The sequence below is a fragment of the Caretta caretta genome, chromosome 12 (genome assembly GCF_965140235.1).
Source record: "Caretta caretta isolate rCarCar2 chromosome 12, rCarCar1.hap1, whole genome shotgun sequence".
Classification (NCBI taxonomy): Eukaryota; Metazoa; Chordata; order Testudines; family Cheloniidae; genus Caretta; species Caretta caretta.
The window spans coordinates 33,368,306-33,384,340 of record NC_134217.1 but is presented as its reverse complement, the minus strand read 5'-3'; the positions used below and the strand labels follow the sequence as shown (position 1 = coordinate 33,384,340).

Here is a 16,035-nt window from a genome sequence, read left to right as displayed (position 1 = left end):
GGTATTGTTTCATATTCTCTGTGTGTATATAAAGTCTGCTGCAGTTTCCACGGTATACATCTGATGAAGTGAGCTGTAGCTCACGAAAGCTCATGCTCAAATAAATTGGTTAGTCTCTAAGGTGCCACAAGTACTCCTTTTCTTTTTGTGTTTGTTGTGTACAGGACGCACTGAAACTACTCACTGATATATTCAGGATATATCACATTCTGTAGACTTGTGCCTTGTAGAGAGACACATTTCACCTCAAAACAGGCCAAGGAGCACTATGTTACACTTACAGCTCTGGGCAGGGTTCCCTATACTGTATCTTGCATTGCCTCACGGATGTAAAAATATGCCACTTCATCTGAGAGCTATGTAATCCACACAGACAGCAATCAGCTATAAACAGGGAGCATCCCTCCTCCTGCTGTACTTCACTGCAGAAGTAGGCAGCAAAGAGCGCGCATCTGTACCCTCCAAAATGTATTTCTTTATGCAGCTGCTTCTATAGATAACAGCTGACATACAGTGAAAGGGTATTGGGCTACATTCCGACAGGTTCATAGAGAACAGAGAAACTAGGCAACCTATCCCCTGTATATATTCGTAAATTTAATCTTATCTTTATGAAAAGTGCCTCTGATCTCTATAAAAGGCAATATGGCTTCCGATGTACTGAGGATGAAGACGTGACATGACATTAAGTAGTTAGTGCACTCCTTAAATTATTACATTATACATGGAAGAGACTTCCAGGAAATTATCTGCAGCTACAAAAGTTCCTCTTCCCATTGCCAGGTCCTACGAATGACTCGCCTCTCACACCGCATTTTAGCTTGCAGGCAGATAGTTAAGGACTGTTCTAAGTGGATTTCTCTCTCTTGGAGCCGGTTAGACAGACTAGATTGGAAACAAATGTTGAAACTATTGCCATGATAACCCTAAGATAATCTTATTTTCTGCACAAGACCAGCCCCAGGCTTTAGAAAAAGGACTTTCCTTCACCTCCCCACACTTTGCACTAACTAGCCCTATGCTGAAGGAGATGCTACCCCTCCCCCACATTGAGATCCACTAAAGAATTTAAGATAGTCCAAGTGGAAGGTGAGAGGAGATCATAGCATTCCCCCCCAAGTCAGTTCTTCTGTTCTGTCCATCCATATCTCACGGACTAGACACACACATCTTAGGACCGGAGAATCAACAAAATTACCCCAAAACTGCAGTGCCACGAGAGAGACTAAGTAAATTCCTTCAGCCAGTGAGAGGCCCGCTCCTCATACAGTAAATCGCTGGGACTGCAGAGGAGCCACATAACCGACACTAAACATGGAAAAAGAGCACTTTCCTCAGACACCAAAAGCATCACCTTTACTTCCCTTTGCCACCTTAGGAGCCTGAGCAGTGAAAAGTCTCACATTGCTCTCAAAGTCAGACCTATCCTACGGTGAAGCACCTGACTACCTTAGAAATCACCCCACCAGCCACCCTCCCTTTCTACCAAGATCCTGTGAAAAGAAGCAAAGTCCAAAGGACAACACGAACAATTTAGACACAAAACCACCCATGCAAATGACAGAGCAAAGCCACAGAACCATCTAGGCCCCATTTGTGTAATTCTAGGGAGCAACGTGATGTAAAATATTATGTTGATGAAGTGCTACCTAATCAACAGTCTATTCACATCAGTACAGGGACATCATCCCTGTCTATTGCAGTTCACATGCAGTGCTGTCCAACTGTATAAAGGTGTTTCTTTGTTTTGAGAATCCCACACACACACCACATGGGATCATGCAGGCAGTCCTCAAGTGGCCAAATAAAGTTTGTGACCTGGGACTTTATAGCTATTCCATGTTAATCTGCGCACTGAGCATATATCCAGCTAATGCCCCATGTATCGATCACTAGGTTATTGACTGGTGTGGCTATTAGGGGTGAAATGCACAAACTCCTGACCGCACAGTTGAAGTTTTGTGCACTTTCACTTGTACGTGCACAAGTCTCTCTCTCTCTTTTTTTTTTTTTAAAGTCAGTCTTACCACAAACAAAGAGTAATCGCACATCTTGAAGAGAAACTCACGTCACTGGGCCCAGGAACATACAGTAGCTAATGTTGAATGCATTTATGTTAGTGCTAACTGCAATGCAAACATGGCAAGAACTTTTCACAAACAAGTGCTGCAAAAACAGGAAGTGAATGGGAAAACTTCACAGTGTTTGGAAACAGCACAGTGTTTGCAGAGTTTTTTCCTACAAATGCAGAAACAGTCTGGTAATCTGAAAGCTGAGCACAACAGGAGTCTCAGATCAGTAACAAGCGTCACGACACCACCTTACAAGACCTATAGGTACAGACAGAAAAACGCACAGACAAGTTTATTTCCCTCACCTCTGCAGAGATAATTTGACAGGCAAAGAAAAAAAAAACAGCCTTTACAAAAATTCCATTATTAAACCTAGACAACGCAATAAAACACACCGCATCTTTATCTTAGCCTTCAAATGATGGAGAAAAAATGGGTATGATAAATCAGAAATGATAAATTAGTGGGTTGCCTGTATTTTCTAATTTAAATACAAAAAGAATTAAAAACCGAGGCCAAAAGTTCATTAACAATGGAACACATATACAGACACAGGCCCCATCACATCAGAAGGCCATATTTACACCATGGTAAGAACCTATGCTGTATTTAAGCCCCTACAAATCTTTTTACACAGATCATTTGAAGGTTCTTGAATAACCATCAACTCAAAGACCTCTATTTTCACATAAAGAGGGTGCTGACCTGATCTCTAACTGCCAGCCATTTTGTTTAATTTGCTTCATGCTGTATGCTTTTTTATTTTATTTTATTTTTTTTTTTTTAATAAAGGCCATACAGCATCAATAGAACCAGAAAACTGCATGGCAGAGTGGGCTGTCCTTGTGGGGCATAGATGAGGCAGGACCCGTTAGGAATGAATGCAAACACAGACCAGATCCTCAGCTAGCGCACATCTGTCCACTGGAACACTGCCAGTTTACACCAATTGAGAATCTGTCCTGTAATCTTCACTTAGCCAGATGGGCATCAGCTAGGAGCTCAGTATTTCTCCCTAGTCTTTTTGTATCCAATAGAGACCAGTTTACACACAGTCAACCCCCATCCGCCATTGGTTGGCTTCACCATATTTAAAAATGTGTTAGTCTGAAAGACAGTTCAACCCTAGATACTGCTCTGATGGGAACAGGAGGAATGGCTTGCTGTAGATTAGACAAAACCACTTTGAGCAAGGCCAGAGATAAAGGACATCCAGAGAAAGCAATTATTAATCAGGTGCTTAACATGCCAGTAGATAAACGCGAGAATAAGGAGGCAGTCTCACCATTAGGGTTTGTAGACAAACCCTGTGCTCTAAGACCACAAGCATTACCACTCCTCTTACCTTCAACGGTTAGTACAAAACTGTACATACAGCAAAGAGTATTTCATTTGAATTTCAACTTGTTACTTTTCTACAGTTGATGAAGCATGAAACAAATCACCCAAAATGCATTTTGTAACTCTAGCAAATGTGTTTCCCATCAAAATGGGAGACTCTTTCGCTGCATCTGCATTTTCATCTTCAGCAGAAGAGTTCTGTTCCAGCGGATGTTTTAAATTTTTCTCAATGGTCACATTATTTGGTTGGAAACCAGATATGTTTTTTGGTGCCAGGACTCTGCACAAACCATTTGCTCCTCTGGGAGAGGAGGAAGAGTCTGCATTGTACTTCTGGAAACCATGTTACTCTCTATTTCAAAGTGAAAGATAAATTAGAGAATTTGAGAGTGAGAAAGAACCCTGAAGAGTAGGACCGGGGGGGGGGGGGGGGAGGAGAAGAGAGGGAACAACCAATAATAGAAAGATTTAATACTTTGCACCCACACAGCACCTTTCATCAAAACCCCTCATTTCCACACACTGGGAGAGGAAACTTGCTGTTTGTATTTCATAATACAGCTCAAAGCAATACTGTCCCAGAGCAGTTCATTAGTCATCCTTTGTTTACTCCTGAGGGAATTCTGTGACAAAAAATTAAGAATTCTGCACCAAAAAATTAAAAATTCTGCATATTTTTGTCAACACACCACAATATAATCACACCATATTCAATTATTTTGGTAATGTATACCTATCAGCAAGTACGTCTAATAATACAGACAACAAAAAAGATTCAGGAAATGTTTGACAAATAGATTCCTTATTAAGCATATTAGCACATCTATATGGCTCCATAGCAAGCGAGAAGAACAGAGGTTCACATGCACGCCCAGCCCTGCCCTCCTGATCCAGACAGGGGGCAAGCAGGCCTACCCCAGCAGGATCCAAGTGTGGAGGGGCTCCAGGTGTAGGGTGAGAGGGTTCTGTTTGGGGAAATCTGGGTTCAGGTGGCTCTGTTGGGGGTTCCAAGTGCGAGGGCAATGGGATTCCGGCGTGGGGGAGAAGGTGACTAGGGCTCAGCAGGGATCTCAGTGGGGGGTCCGGGTGCTGGGAGAGTGGGGCTTGATGGATGGGGGTCTGGGTGCAGGTCGTTGGGACTCAGTGGAATGGGGGTCCTGGTGCTGGGGAAGGTGATGTACGGGGGTTGGGCAGATCAGGGGCAGCTCCCTATGCAGTGACCCCCTCTCCCCACAGCTGGAAAACAATGGAGGCAGGAAGTGGGACGAATGGGTGCAGAGCTTCCTGCAACTGGGGAAGGTTACCAGAGGTGAGTCTGACTCAACCCCAGCCCCAGAAGCAGCCCGTGCAGGGGAAGAGGCAGTCCCATTCCCCTGCCCCCAGCCCAGCCTGGACTAGCAGCTGGAGCCTGGCATACAGTAAGAGCCACCAGCCGGCAAGTTCTCAACCCGGCCCCTCCTCAACAGTGCGCAAGAGGGACAGAGTGCGCCAAGGCCCACACCCCGCGAGGCAGTGATTTACATCACCCCCGACTGCTCCCAATGCCCAAACCTCTTCTCTCTTCTGCATTAGTCTGAGTTGAGGTATTATTCTCTGTGAAGCCTTGGTACTTATTTGAAGGAGTCACTTTGTACTGCCTGGTCAATCTGTGAACATTTGACTGCTCAGTGGTCAACAAAAGCCACTAAACTCACTTAAAGGCCACTGAACAGGCCACACCTGGTAACAATTTCTGGTCCCCACAATCTTGGGTTGGTCTCGATTACAAGTTGGAAGCCCCCAAGTCTCATTCCTAATCCTGAGTCATCTAGTTCCCCCCAAATATCAGAATGTTTATGATAAACTACAAAAGGAATTGCTGTCACACTCTGGGGGGGATTGCTAGGGTATTTGGGGGAAGTCCCCCCCCCTTTCTTTTCCAGAGCCAAAATGTTGAGTAACTCCACTCTAGGTGGTAGAGAAAATACTGCAGCTAGAACCAGAGCATCTGTGGAACCACTATATCCAAGGAAACAATTTAGTCACAATTCTCAGCCAGTGCCATCAAATGCCCACACCAGGCACACTAAAAGTCAACGCACAGAAAATTTCCTTTGTACAGCATCTGATGAAGTGAGCTGTAGCTCACGAAAGCTTATGCTCAAATAAATTTGTTAGTCTCTAAGGTGCCACAAGTACTCCTTTTCTTTGTACAGCAATGTACCTAAGCTGCCAAGAACCACCCCAATCAGAGGTTCCCGATGCTCAGCTAGTATATCTTTACATAGCCCCAGTGAAGTCAATGGAGCTACATCAATTTATACCAGCTAAGGATCTGGCTCTTAGATGTATTATTTAAGAGTCCACACAATCTTTTACATCTTGTATCCTGCCCTCTTACTTTTACATGTAGTAAAGAGCAAGCACAACGTTTTGAGACTCCTCTGTAAACATATTCTTCCCAAGTCATTCCTAGGTTCAACACACCAACCTCTAACATTTGTGTTTTACACGCAGAGAAAAAAGCGCCAATCCTTTTGCAAAGATGGTGCCCAATACCCTGTTCCTATAATAATGAAGCAAGATCTCCCTCATAAAAAAGGAGCTATTGAAAAGGTTCAGTGTAGTCAAAGTGTCACTGACCTATTGTCTGGGTCTGGAATCAATCCTGACAACCTCTGAAGCAAGAGTATGCCTGTACGTTGTCAGAATGGGCTATTAAGAGAAAATACACCATTATTTTAAGCAAGAAAACAGTAAATGCTCACAAAAATTATCAGAATTGTCTCTCTGCACATGCAATTACCTGATTTACATGTTCAATTGCAGGAACTATAAACACAAATTAGGCAAGCACTCTGCACATGCAATTGCCTGCCAAAACTCTGGCCCACAAAATGTACATATAATAAATAAAGACACTGCGTGCATATACTCTATATATGGATATGTATGACTGACTATAAGTCTTTACAACAGAGGGAAAAAATAATTTAAAAATTCCTGTAGTTGTTTGTCATAAATTTAGATTTTGTTAAGAGTTTATAAGAAAAATAAATGCAATCTTGGTATTCCCTGAAATAAACAAATAATCTTTAGTGTAACTAAATCTCAACTTTCTTCAGGTAACGTTTACAGTGTCATCTGTGATGTCTTAGAGTAAACAAAGTTTTACAAACACTAATTCACCAAAAAATTTTCATGGTTTTAAAATTTCAAAAGAAAAACATTTTGTTTTGTTCTGATAATTTCAACATCTCTGAAGTGCTAGAAACCCAGGCAGCGGAAACCCTTTTATTGCCAACTGTTCAAAAATCCTGAGTTTGGCCCCAAAAATTCAAGAGATTGGCTTAAATGTCATGAGTTTTAAAAAATAATAATAATATATTTGAGGTTCTTTATTAATCTGCCTTCTGGTTTCTTGGTTCATGTTTTTAAGCTTTTCTCCACCCCTACAAGAGCTAGGAATTTACTTTCCAGAGAATCTCATCAATCTCTTAATTCCAGCAGCTGTGTTTTAAGGAAAACATCTTATCGTGAGGCTCATGATAAAACTGCAAGAGCTGGCAATACTGGAAGCACTGGGCAAGGGCGTGAGAACCAGAAAGGGACCCTACCATGCTAGTTTCATTGTCCAAGCTGATTGAAATGCAAAAAGCAAACAGCATCAGTGGAAAAGCCAATTAGATGTTTAGACTTGGCCGTAATGCAAAGGCACTGGGGAGGGGGGAGAATGGACGGACCTTTCCCCACTTTGTGCATCCCATGCAAGGGCCAAACACAAGAGCAGTCCCTGAGCATGGAGGCTGCTCCCACAAAGGAAGCAGGATCCTGGCCCTACCCCACTCATTTCACACTAGACAGCAAAAGGATGGATGCAAGCTTGGAATAGAGCAGGCTGTATCATCCTCCCATGCTCCAGGGAGCTGGGAGTTGCACCTTTAGAGGCACAATCCATGCACAAGTTGCCCCTTGGGGCAACATGCCTAAATGTCACCATCAGGCCTTTAAAATGCTGTCAGCGCTGACAATGCATGAGCTCTAAAATGTAACAGGAGTGAAAGTGGCGAGGACACGTTTTATACGCATAAATGCATGGGCAAGTACAGATTTTTAATTGGCAGTACACTCGGATGGCATGACACAAAGGGAGAGAAGTGAAAGCGGCGGTGAGGCTGAAGCTGGCAGGATGCTTTCGGGAACTTTGAATGAGGAGGATGGGCTTGCAATAGCACATTCTGACCCAGGGTGGTTTAGGGAGACACCAGATCCCATTTCACTGAATCACAGACACAGGTTCAACAGATCAGTTCTTCTCTCTCCTTTCTTTCTTCCCCTCAAGACACAGCAAATCATAGCAAGGCTCATTGGGAGATTTTTCCCTTCCTCTTGCTCTCTCTGTCCCCACATTTTTATTTGCTTAGGTTTGAGAACGGATCAAAAAAAAAAAAAAAATCTATCTCACTGCTTTGTAGTTCTGTTCATTACCCTTGTACCACAATCCTGTTTAACAAATATGAATACATTTCAACAAATCATGCATATGCCACAGCAGCGCTGGCCCTGCTGCAGTGGGCTCAGCGGTTCATGAAAAGGGTCACTATAGTCAGCACTGGCAGAGCATAGTACTCTGCAGGAGCCCAAGGAACAGAGGCTGCGATGAGCCCCGGCACAGGGGCGGTCATTTCTTGTGCTTTCTTCCCAGCTTGCTACACGTGAGGAGGGCTAGCCACAGTCACGCCCTTAATCTATGCCCTGCCAAAAGAAAGATGATCTCACAATCCCTTGAGGACCTTCTCCTCCAAGGTGCTGAGAACCCTCAATTCCCACTGCAGAACCAGACTTCTACTCAGTACACAAGGCAACCTGCAAGCTTCCTCCTGGGACCTGTCATTATGTAATGGTTAGCACTGCATCTTTCCTCCAATGATAAATAAGATTCATAAAACAGAATGGAATTTATGAGCGCCTTTCTCATGCATGTCCATGAAAATGTAAAATGTACAAATGAGGATTTTTATGCTACTGGTATTAAAAGAGTTCTCATCCTACTGAAAAAAATATGGCTTCCGGTTGGGAATTGTATTCAAGTTCTATGACCATGGCAGCACTGGATACATAGATACCCTGTTTTTTTACTCTTTTGAAGATAATCCCTAAAGCAATGTCTGATGGAGGTGAAACAACTTTAAAGAAATAAACTATGTTAATTTTTTAACACAAAGTTTGGCTAAGATAGTAATAAAAATGGCCTGTCATTTACAGCAGAATAACATCTAACAAATCATTTACAATCTGCAGGACAGCTGGATTTTTGCTTTTCAATGCAGATTATATGTTATTAGTAAAATATAGAAGGAACAACACTTTGGGCACGATTTGCAAAAACCTCCACAATACCAACTGTTATGTACACATTCCAGAATTAATTTTTTAAGGAGCTTGATGAAACTTTTCTGATGACTGATACAGGGCTTAATCATATCGTATGACAAAGAGAACACACCATCATATGCACACATGGACAAACATATGCATTACACATTTATGTATAACAAAGGAGAGCATTAATTGGACATATGAAATATTTTGACTTGTTGCTGTCAGACACATTATTCCATAATGAAAATTTAATATAGTATTTCATTTTTATGGTGCACTAGAAAATTATTCTCTTAAATTTATTCCTGATTCCATATCTGTCCTGATGCAGGGGCCAAGCTTGCCTTACTTATGTTGGCAGAGTCCCATTGATATCAGCGGACTTACAGATTTTGGAACATGAGGAGGAGTTAGGCACTTTCCTACATAGATGCTGGAACTAGGGGTGCTACAGCACCCCCTGGCTTGAAGTGCTTTCCATCATATACAGGATTACAGTTTGGTTCAGTGACTCTCAGCACCCCCACTATACAAATTGTTCCAGCACCACCGTTTATTTGGCTTATCAAGTAACTGTTTACTTTATTTTTATTATTACTTTAATTAGAAATTGGGGAACCTGATGGTGTTTGGATTTCAGGAACCCTCTAAACGTGGTTCTGTTTTTAAGCCTATTGTGAAACTTTTGAGTTCTGCATAACATTTCCCCCTTGATCAAATTGTTTTTCCAAGGGAAATTTAGTTTTTAAAACCATGTTTTTCTAACTAAATGGGAGCCTGTGCTCAAGAAAACAAAGGTTCTAGCTTGATAGCAATTCTTCCCTTGGTTTTAAGGCAACAGAGGAAAGAAAAGTTCAAAAAACATGCAACCTCACAATAACTTCCATTTGGTCTTGAAAAATGAATTCAAATCTCTGTTTCCCCTTTCCTAATTTCAAGCAAATTTTCCTGTATCTGCTTCTTTTATTTTCAATCACATATAAACACCTATCTAAGGGGTGAATGTATATGCAAATTCATCAGCTCCCTGGGTGACTATAACTTCCATTCTTTTTTTAAATATATTTCTTTACCAACAAACTGGGGCCCCCACAGAACAACTCTGAATTCACTTCAGGATTATTTCCAGTTTTGAATCCGATTGGTTATGTTCCATTATATCCAACCTCCCTGTAAAAGTGAAACTAAAAATAAGTAAGAAATGTATATATATATTAAAAAAAAGCTAATTTTTCCCTTAAGGAACTGGATGTTAATGAGTAATTTCATGCTTGCAATTATGCCTTGTCTTCCCAGATGGAGTTACTAGGAGTATGTCATACACAATAGTGAAAATGAACGGCTTACTTCATCCTCCCCTTTTTTCCTGTATGCGTGTATGTTACACAAACTCCAGGGACTAAAAACCAATTGCACTCAGTGTAAGGTTTGCCAGATTATACTCCAAGTGAAGGAAGAAACTGAATGAAAGGGAAGAGGCAGAAGGAAAAAAAGAAGACACACAAAAGGGGCAAAGCAGGAAACGGAAAGATTCTACAGAAGCCCAGTTAAGGCAGGCACCTGAAAACTATTGAAAATGTCATTTTCATCTTTGTAGTCAAAATAGTCAATTATCATTCTCCTCATAACAATTTAGAGAAAAGAAATTAAATTGGATTTTATTATCATTGATCTTTTTTATTACAATCATTGCCACTAACCAAATAATCCCTAAACAAAGGCAGACCCTATTTAAAAAAAACAGAAAGAATATTAGCAAATGCACTGTCATTTAGAGTTCGATAAATGTTTATAAAGCAAACAAACATCATTCCTCCCAAAGGGAGAAAGTCAGATTTGTCCTCAAGCAAGTTGTTATCTGGTAAATGAAGTTTGTAAAATAGTAAAATGTCCTATTGGCACTGAAAGATTTAGAAAACAAACAAACAAAACAAAAAACCCTAGTTAGAAAGCTGACTGATATTAAAAAAAAAAAAAATCCCTGCACAGCAGCAGCATAGCCTACACAGGATGTATGTGTATTCATGCAACTATGCCATGTATAAAGCAAATTGTCTGAAGAGAAATGAGAAACGAAACAAACAATGGAAATAAAATACAGATCAGGCAAAATCCCAACATCCACAGGAAGAAGGGCTTCGTCTACCCTACAGATGCTACAGCAGCACAGCTCCAGCACCGCAGCTGTGCCATTGCAGCACCATAATATAGACACTTCCTACAGAGACAGAATGGTTTTTTCCATCATGGTAGTTAATCCAGACCACCAAAAGGTGGTTTCTTCCATCAGCCTAGGCACCACTACTCTGGGAGTTAAGTCAACCTAACTGGAGCACTCAAAGGTGCAAATTTTTCACACCTCCCAAGTGACACTGATAGCTAAGTCGATTTAATTTCTCGGTGTAGACCAGAGTTAAGAGGGGTCTCTCCACTGTAGAACAGAGCAAGGTTTTCATGTCTTTAGGTTGGTGCCCATGCCAACAATTTACCATAAAATTAACATAAAGCGATTCCTATTTTTACTTTACACAGGCTAATTATAATTGAAACATTTACTGTTCACAGCACTGAAAAAAATTTATCATGTGATTTTTGTAAAGGTTGTGAATTCTGTTTCACTAAAATAAGATGGCCTGAATACTTCTCTCTTTATTTCCCTACTTAATGGATTCAACAAGGAAAGCTGTCTTCTCAGAGCCAGAATGTATATTTTCCTAATTAAACAATGGAAATAGTCACCTATCTTGACAAAACAACAGATCCATGTAGAAATGTGTATAATAAACCAGGAACAGTGTCTATCAGAGGTACAAACAACAGATAGACAATCCAGATGCAAAATAACCCAACGTCTGTACTTGAATTGGTTAACAAATAAAAGTTTGTGGAGGTGGATTTCAGTCACATATGTCCCAGGCGATAACAAAGAGAATATCAAATGTCTGTGACTAACAAATATCTTATCCATACCATTTATGTGCAGACCTGGCTAGATCAAGGTTTAATATTTTAGCTACCCCCAAAACTTTTGCTTTCAAACGCAAAATAAGGTGAGGTTATTTCCCGGTTCAATTTTATTCCTCTTATATAGGATGCGTTAAAACTCATCATGCCACAGGAGTTGCACAGTGATGACGCGAAGATTAATTAGGGAATGTTTGTAGAGCACCTTGAACATGGAAAGCTGTAAGTGTTAAACTAGGCCTGTTTTCAGATGTGCGGAGTGCCCACAATGGTGCCTCCTTCAGTGGAACCTACAGATGGCTCAGCAGCTCTGTGGGGAAAAAAAAAAAAAAAAAAAAAAAATCGAGCCACTTCTATTTAGATACCTAAGTATGGATTTAAGTGCCTAATTTTAGGCACTCAATATGTTTTCCATTTCTACCTTATCTTGAAACCAACAGTGATATCTGTTTGAATTATTCACACCTGGCTTTTTACAAAAATAAATTTAAACATCCAAGATCAAATGTCTAAAAACATGATTGAATATAGATCCACACATTCAGGCAACAAGTACATAACTTTGGGGCATATTCTGCTCCCCTTACTCGCCTAAGTAGTCCCTTGGAAATAAATGAGGCTACCTGCATGCATACATAAGGCAAGCAGGACTTAGCCCTAAACATACTGTATTTACTTAGTGAACTGGCACTGAGAAATGATAATTACAGGTGCAAGACCTAGCACAAATAAGCACCACTCAACAAAATGGAGCTCCCACAGAAAACAATGAGACCAGCAGCAACAAGAGACATTGGTGCATGGAATGATAGAGTAATTTAGTACATCTCTGTTAATTATGCGTCTTAATGAAACAGGATGAGAGAAAACCACGTATTAATTTGAGAACTAGCATAAAGTGAATGGGAAATTCTTTCAGAAAGTACTATCCTGGTGTCTGAAACAGAGTTAAAACCTTGCCAGAAAGAAAGAGGTAGCGCTCTCTTCGCGAACATAAAAATTAATCTCTGATGTATTTTTATTTTCTGGGTTTTTTTAATATATTAAGCACAAATATGACTACCCATATCAATATCAGGTATTGCACGTCTTTTCTCCTTTTCAGATAGCATGGCCACTGCAAAAAAAATGCCTTTCACTATTAGTATTCAACTTCCGCTCTGCCCTCAAAGTATCTTCACAGAATGATGCAGAACCCAAACTTGTTCTATACCCAGGTTTCCTTTGGGGAAATTCTCCTTTAATGCTTCCTTGCCTATTGCTTCTTTCCTACCAGTAGCTCAGGGAGAGGTTAATATTCTTCTGGGCATGTGAACATCCTGGATAGCTCAATGGAACAGCAGAAGATGGCATAGTGGCAGCATGTTAGGTATGAAAAAGAACCACATCAGGCCCTTCAGGACAGGAAGATGGTCTACCTAGAGATACCCCTGTGGATGATCCCACTTGAGATACTGTGTGTGTGTCAGAATACTGTGTTAAAGAGGCCTTGAACATTTACATGTGTGCTGTTCTCATATAAAGTTAGATCCATGTTTAATCTTCAAATACACCACTGACTGAAGGAAACTCATCCAAATAGACCACTGATGGACACCCATATAAAGACTAATTCCCAGTCCCATATTACATTGTGAGTTTCCTATGTTAAACCAATGTACCTGTTCTATTCTACAGAAGATCCACTGAGAAAAATAAGGTATTTACACACAAATCAAAAAGCCAGAATTAAACCACTATCTACCTAAAGTCTTATAGGACTGTAAATACGTGTGTAAACTTGTTAAATTTTATTGGTTCATACTGCTGCACAGATGCCACTGGAGCCTTTAAATGTATTGATACCACGTTTAATACATGTGTAATTTTTTTTTATTATTTGTATACACACACACACACTCTCCATATTTTTAAGGCTAGTACATATTGCTATATGTACTCTTTGTATTGGTAATATTTGCTTACAACTTGGTTTTCTACATTGTCCTCAATGAGGGAGAGAAAACCCTAAAGGAGACCACCATATTTCAATGTCAGTGTCTGGACAGGATAAGCGACCACCAAAATCAGAACCAACAACAAGGCCTAGAGCAAGACAGCATATTCATGGTCCATACCGAAACTATCTGGTTTCAAAATTAAAAGCATCCTGTCTCCCTCCTCCCTACCTTCAACCTTGCCAATACGTCAAATGGCATTTGCAGATTTTAGTTTAGATATTGTTAAAATATCCTAATTTCACATCACTGTCACATTCCCAAGAAACAAAACCATAAAAATATCACACAAAGAATAAAAATGAGATTTGCCTTTAAAATACAATACAATTACAAGTTAGCGAATACTATTTATGGTTGTAAAAAAAATAAAAAATATCCCAAAAGGGTTTTGGACATTGGGGTTCATTCACACATGTGTGCCTGCGCACACACACACACGGATAGGGAGGAACAGATTCTTTAATTTTTCATTTTCCAGTCCTGCACAAAGAGAATATTTATTTTCCATCAGTTACTATACGTACTTACTTTTCTTTTCACTTTTTTAGTTCAATGAGATTTGCTTTAGTAAAGTCCCCTCCCCCCATGTTATCATAGAACAAAATTATGAATGTAGGCAACTGGGGTTTAAAAAAAAAAAAAATTAAGGTAGACCTGTGGTTGAACCCTTCTTCCAACATAGCAAGCTTCAGACTAGCCTTGCATTTTTGAAAGCAATATACAATTCTGGTTATACTTTACACACATTCAGGCAATTACTTTAAAAAGCCTAACACAGGTCTCACCAAGCCCTCTACAGCAGGCAGGCTTTTCTAGATTTCCTAACCATCCCCGAGATGTAACTTCAACAACAACACTGATTTTCTCGCAGACTGTAGGTGGACATAAAATCGAGCTGCCCGTGTTGACGAAGGGGCATACCCAACATCAGTCTGACAACAGGGCTGCCTTGCGTTACAGAGAAAACGGAGCCAAGGCACGAAGACCAGCAGCGGGAGGCTAGCTCTGCGTTGCAGGACAGGAGCGTGTCCTGCTCTCCGAGGAAGATGCGGAGCAGTGTGCGGACAAGGTACTTACCGTAGCGGAGGCTAAGCTGTTATCCGCCAGGGTTACATGATGAGGCTCCCACCTCCTCAAAAATTTGGAGGTGAGGATCTTGCTAAGAAATGTCCGGGGGTGCCGGATGACACAGACCTGGATGTCCCCCTCTTGCAGCAGTTTATACCTCATGCCATTGCAGTGCAGAAGGGGTCGCCTGCAACGAGCAGCACCCATTTTACTCCCCTCCGTAGCAGACATTTCACCCAGCAGCGGCTTGCTCTCCTCGATCTGGCGGCGATCGCTGCCCCCGCCCGAGCCGCCGGTAAAATCCATTGCCGCTTGGGGACCGCCTTTTTTTTAAAAAAGGGTTTTTTAAAAAAAAAATAATAATAATAATAAAAAGCCCCCCCTCCCAAAAAAAAAAGCCGCCTGGCCGGGGGGGGGGGGGGGAGCGTGAGGGAAAACTGTCCAAGAGGATGGGGGGGGGAGGGAACGAGCCACCCCCCAAAAAGGGAACGAAGCAACTTTAAAAAAAAAAATTCCTGATTTCAGCGACAACCCGCGCGCCTCTGCCCCCTGGGCAGCGCCGTCCCGGCTTCCTCCGGCGGGCTTCACTGCGCCGGATCCATGCTCCCGCGGAGCGCGCCCAGCGGGGCGCGGGGGGCGGCCGCACGGGGCAGCTGGCCGCGCGCGCGGAGCGGCGGGGAACCCGCCCGGGCGGGGGGGTGGGGAGGGCGCGCGGGTCTCGGCCCCGGACCCCCGGGGCTGCGCGCGTGCGGGGGGCGCGTGCAGCCGGCGCGGAGCGTGGGCATGTGGCTGCGGCGGCCGGAGAGGAGCGGAGTGGCTCCGCCGACAGACTGGGGCAGCAGCAGCCGCAGCGGCAGCGGCAGCCGCTCACAGGGCGGCTCTGATTGGTCTCCTCGAGGTCATGTGTGGGGCCCCCTCTGACGTCAATGGCCGCCGCAGATTGCGGTGCCGTGCGCTGCCTGCTCCAGGCGGCCCGGGGTGCAAAGGACTGGGGGGGGGGGGGCACGTGCCAAGCGGCGGCGGGGGGCAGGGCGCGCGCGCTGCCCCCCCCCCCCAGAGCGGAGCCCCGGCGTGGGGGCTGGCTGCAGAGCGCGGGGGGGAGATTATGAGCGCGTGCGCCGGGGGCGGCACGGGGCAGAGAGGGATGGGGGTCGGGGGGAAGGAAGAGAAGGAGGGAGGGGTTGGGGCAGGGGGGAGTACAGATGGATGAGGGACCAGTGGGGGCGGGT

At 42.7% G+C, this 16,035-nt stretch overlaps 1 protein-coding gene across 2 annotated transcripts in view; it reads right to left on the bottom strand.

The window, feature by feature from the left end:
* Positions 1 to 15,464, bottom strand: part of CMIP (c-Maf inducing protein) — a 172,485-nt gene extending 157,021 nt beyond the window's left edge. Inside the window, exon 1 of one of the 2 annotated variants that reach the window (XM_048816455.2) lies at positions 14,816 to 15,464. In XM_048816455.2, the coding sequence (XP_048672412.1) occupies positions 14,816 to 15,112 (297 nt within the window). In that variant the 5' untranslated portion in view covers positions 15,113 to 15,464. The remainder of the gene's footprint in view (positions 1 to 14,815) is intronic. The other variant, XM_048816456.2, reaches the window with a different exon arrangement.
* Between the last annotated feature and the right edge of the window lie 571 nt (positions 15,465 to 16,035).